Consider the following 4,597-nt stretch of genomic DNA (forward strand, 5'->3'; position numbering starts at 1 on the left):
TATTTATGTTTGTAAAACACTGTGCAGCACAGTATTTTATTTTATTTATTTTAACTCTGCCACTTTTATTTTTAATACGCTTTTTTAAGGTCCACATCTGTGTGACTACTTTTGCTGTTTTAACTCCACGATACCCAATAAAGGGAATTTCTATTCTATTCTATTTCAGCTCTTTTTGCAGAGTAGTTTGCAATGATTGCAGATGCAATCATTTGCAATGTTTGGTTATTTGGGTGTTTCATAGCCTGGGCTCGGGGCCCCGGGGCCCCTTGTCTCCAGTGCTGTCATTAAGCTCTGGTCGAGTTAAACACATCTTTAAAAAAACCTGAAATCACCACAAACTGAATTCAACATTTATCAGCAGCCTTTCATTCTGTGTGGAAACGAGCAGCAGAACTAAATTCAACGTATGAAATCATGAAGCCTTTTAATCCACAGCAGCTCAGAGGAACAGAAACCAGTAAGAGTGAAGAGCTGATGGTCTGGATCTCGGTGCAGCTGAGGGGACAGCATCTGGATCAGGAGTCTGAGACCAGCTCAGGGAGCCTCTGGTCAGACATGCTGGGGTCAGAGGCAGGCCGCCTGTGATGATAGGTGAGCTGAAGCTCCGGAGGACCGACGGTCCCACTAACCTTGTTGAAGTGATCTCCTATAACCTGCCAAATCCGAGACCACTGCAGCCTGATGCGGTTCATGTTGTAGTAGGAGATCTCCACAATCTTCTGCAGGCTGAACATCCGGGGCTGATGGGCGGACGCCAGCTCGTCCATGGACACGGCACACAGCCAGCGGACAAAGTCCACTGCACAGGCAACACATAGCGTTTGGAGTCATTACTAACGTTCAGACGTGAGCCCCCCCCCAGGAGAAAGTCCACTCACCGATGGCATTTCCATCCAGACGGGTGGAGCCGGTGAAAATCCTGCAGGCAGAGAAGCAGCTTTAGAAGAGAGCCAAAGGACAGCAGAAGGCTAGAGTTCAGAGGTCGCCCCACCTGTCCACGGCCACCACCACGCTCTGGGAGCTGGTCTCTCCTACGGACTCCTGGATGTGGGCCATCTGTCTCTTATCCTGACTCCCCACCAGGTTTCCTGCATCAGAAACAGAATAAAAGCTGCTTCTAGCTGTAAAGCAGTGAAGCCGTATTTGCTGGGAGACCCACCCAAGCCCAGGGGCATGAACTCCTCGGTTCCTGCAGGCAGGCCCCTGATGCTCCCCTCTCGCTCTCGAACCACGCCCGAGATGTAGCGCGTCTTCACCCCCGTGCCGATCAGCTGAGCCAGCTCCAGCTGACTGATGCACCTCAGGATCTACAGCAGACACAGCTCTGAGCGGGACAGAACCTTCAAGCAGAACCAAGCTGGGCGGACGACGTACCTCGTGCCAGGAGTTGCCCAGGTAGTTCCCATCGGTGTGAGCCACGGTGATCAGCGTCTTTATGGTGTCGATGTTCTTCTGCTTCATCTCGGTGATGCTGGAACTGGCCGTCAGCAGCGTGAATCTGGCCAGGGCCTGAACGTACGCATCTCTTTCCAGCTAAGGGCGACAACATCAGGTCACTTCCTGCTTCTAATTCACTGCTGCGGCATTAGAGAGAGAGCGCACCTGCATGCTGAAGATGGAGGCGATCCTGATGGCACATCGGATGCCCTCCAGGCACAAGGACGCCACCTCTGGGTCGTCGCAGTCCTGCAGGCCCACGCTAAAGGCTGCCAGCAGCGGGGTCCATGCCAGCTGTGGGACACAGAGGACAGCAGATGATCGTTTCCTCGTCCCCCATCATCAGCATCATCGTCAGCCGCCCACGCAGGGCCGGGAAGCCGTTACCTTAAACATGGGCCTGACGTGCTCCAGGTGTTTGGCGCTGAAGAAGGGAGCCTGTGCGTGGCTGACGGCCTCCATCAGAGCCTTGGCGGTCTTGGCCATTTGCTCCATCTCCATGTTGTAGAGCAGGCGGCGCTGCTTCTCGCTGGCCACGCCTGGAGGAAGAGCAACAACAGTTTCTGGTGTTTCTGAGGCTGAGAGAGAACCATCGAACCCGGTCGGCCCAGAACTCACTCTGCTTGGTGGACTTTGGAGCGACGGAAAACTCTCTGCTCTCCTTCATGGCGATCTTCTTGCCGGCGATCTCGTCGTAGATGGAGGACAGGTACTCCTCTGGGAGGTCCTTGCTGTCGTTGATGCCTCGGTTCATCTTGATGTACTGATCCTTGGTCATTTTGTTCTTCACCTGGAGAGAACCACAGCGCTGAACGCCACGCCTGGAGACCGGGTCGGTACCATCGTTAGGTGCCGGGTTCAACCGCAGTAATGACCGGGTCGGTACCATCGTTAGGTATCAGGTTCAACCGCAGTAATGACCGGGTCAGTACCATCGTTAGGTATCATGTTCAACCGCAGTAATGACCGGGTCGGTACCATCGTTAGGTACCAGGTTCAACCGCAGTGATGACCGGGTCGGTACCATCGTTAGGTACTGGGTTCAACCGCAGTAATGACCGGGTCGGTACCATCGTTAGGTACCGGGTTCAACCGCAGTAATGACCGGGTCGGTACCATCGTTAGGTACCGGGCCTGAAAACACGAGGATCTGGTTCTTCAGGAAGGAATCTTCTAAGGAGGCTAATTAGTGGGCGAACTGCTGGAGGAAACATCAGAACCACAGCTATACTGGCACAAAATAACACAACGGATTCATCCCCATTAAGACCCTCCTGGAGTTCAGGAAGAGGAGCAGGTCCTACCTGAGGGCTGTGCAGGTCAGTGGTCAGCATGATGATGGAATATGCCAGAACATAAGCAGTGTCTGCGCTGGCAAACAGGGTTTGCCTGGAAAGAACAAACATGGTTCATGGTTGGAGCATCAAGTCCCACCGTCCTCTCCCCCCAGACTTCACCGGTTCTCCTACCCTTGGTTACATTCCAGGTAGCGTGCAGCAAACTTCTCCATGAGCCTGTCGATCTTCTGGGCCTCCCCCGGCAGCCTGAAGCCTTCCAGGAAAATCCTCAGAGCGGAAACAAAGTCCCGCCCACAGAAGTCCAGCTGGTCCACATAGCAGTACATCACCTCTTTGTTGAACTTGGTGTTCTCCCCCAGGAACTCGCCCACCTGCGTCTGTCAGGAGCACAGCGAGCCGTCAGCAGACCGACAGACATCCATCAGGGCACGGTTCAGGTTGACGGAGCACTCACTGTGTCCAGTCGGTCCTCCTGGTGCAGGAACTGGGCGATGTCCTCCGCCGAGGATCCCAGCATGCCCTGGTCCTGCAGGTACTGGATCCCACGCTTGGGCTTCTTGTTGAACCTGCAGAGAAAATGATTGGATCCTCCTGATGCATCACGTCTACAAAACTGTTCTGCATTTTTCTGAGTTTCAACCACAAACAACAATGTGAAGAGCAGCAGGGAGACGTTGATCAATTAGTCAGAACTAGTTGATACACTCAGCTGTAAAGGTTAACTTGAGGGTTTAACTTCTGTTCCATTACTGTTGCAAAGATCACATTTTGTAAATGGAACACTGGTTCCAGTAATGATTCTGCTGAGCAGTGTGATGAACCTCAGCGTCTGTCGTTGTTTCCTGCGTCTGGAAGCCCTGATTAGACGATTGTTTGTCGTACCCTTTTTTTCCAAAAGTCAAGTAAATTCACCAAAGGCTGCTTCCTTCTTCTGACTCTCTGCAAACTTCCTGAATGTATTGGGCGCCACCATGTAGATCGCCACTAGGAGGCGAGGAACCGTGCTAGCATGGCGTGTAAACAGTCGTAAGGAACTGAGCTTGGGACGGATGGGTTTTTCAGAGGGTAGTGGAAATGGGGCAATGGCAGATAAACTCAGAGAAGCTCTGCTTTGAAAAATCAAATGTTTGATGAAACGAATTAAACTATGGAATGATACAGGAACTGGTTGAACTGGTCAGAGTGTTGCTCAGTAGCAGAGGGAGTGTGCTCACAGTTCGATGCCGTGCTCGATGATGTCCTTCTGCTGCTTGATCACCTCATACTGCTCTGGGTGGTCGGCCTGAGACGCCGCCATGCTGGAGTAGTTGGAGTCCAGCGAGCTGATGCTGTCTCGCCGTCCCGTCGTCTGCTCTGGGAGCTTCAGCTCTCCTCCCTCAGAGTCTGGTTGATGCTCCTGACCTGAAGACAAACACCCGACATAACTGGCGCGTTCTACGCCCCCAGTATGCTGTCCTGGGATTTAAGGAGGACTCACCCAGGTTGGCCTGAAGGTTCGGATTCACGTACATGTCTTTGCTCCACTCCACCATACATTTGAGAATGGACACCAGACACTCCAGCCCCTTCTTACGTAGGCTCAGCTCCTGCAGGAAAACCAGAGATCCGGGTCACTCCCGCCTCTGGATGAGGACAAGCGGTCCCAGGGAAAGAGGACGCGTACCTGCAGAGGAGTCATCCCAAGCTCCTGGCCGCTGCGGCCCTGAGCGATCTTAGACAGGTCGTTGACCAGACGCTCAAAGATGTTGGCGGCGTTCAGGTCGCAGTCATAGTTCACATATATGTCCACCACACACTGGGCATCTGAGGAGCAACGCAGAGGAGGACATGGTGACCCAATGGAACCAGGGCAGCAAACC

General features: G+C 53.1%; 1 protein-coding gene across 1 annotated transcript in view; it reads right to left on the minus strand.

Annotated features, from left to right (window-relative positions):
* Positions 1 to 4,597, minus strand: part of LOC107102472 (brefeldin A-inhibited guanine nucleotide-exchange protein 2-like) — a 43,828-nt gene that overhangs the window by 17,534 nt on the left and 21,697 nt on the right. The window contains exons 11-24 of the mRNA XM_015401797.1: positions 4,402 to 4,541; positions 4,216 to 4,324; positions 3,953 to 4,139; positions 3,193 to 3,304; positions 2,910 to 3,115; positions 2,745 to 2,829; positions 2,059 to 2,230; positions 1,828 to 1,979; positions 1,606 to 1,734; positions 1,378 to 1,536; positions 1,163 to 1,310; positions 995 to 1,091; positions 882 to 922; positions 633 to 802 (exon numbers count right to left, since the gene is read on the minus strand). Coding sequence (XP_015257283.1) covers positions 633 to 802; positions 882 to 922; positions 995 to 1,091; positions 1,163 to 1,310; positions 1,378 to 1,536; positions 1,606 to 1,734; positions 1,828 to 1,979; positions 2,059 to 2,230; positions 2,745 to 2,829; positions 2,910 to 3,115; positions 3,193 to 3,304; positions 3,953 to 4,139; positions 4,216 to 4,324; positions 4,402 to 4,541 — 1,907 coding nt within the window. The remainder of the gene's footprint in view (positions 1 to 632; positions 803 to 881; positions 923 to 994; positions 1,092 to 1,162; positions 1,311 to 1,377; positions 1,537 to 1,605; positions 1,735 to 1,827; positions 1,980 to 2,058; positions 2,231 to 2,744; positions 2,830 to 2,909; positions 3,116 to 3,192; positions 3,305 to 3,952; positions 4,140 to 4,215; positions 4,325 to 4,401; positions 4,542 to 4,597) is intronic.

The sequence above is a fragment of the Cyprinodon variegatus genome, unplaced genomic scaffold (genome assembly GCF_000732505.1).
Source record: "Cyprinodon variegatus isolate N-32 unplaced genomic scaffold, C_variegatus-1.0 Scaffold1260, whole genome shotgun sequence".
NCBI classification, from domain to species: Eukaryota; Metazoa; Chordata; class Actinopteri; order Cyprinodontiformes; family Cyprinodontidae; genus Cyprinodon; species Cyprinodon variegatus.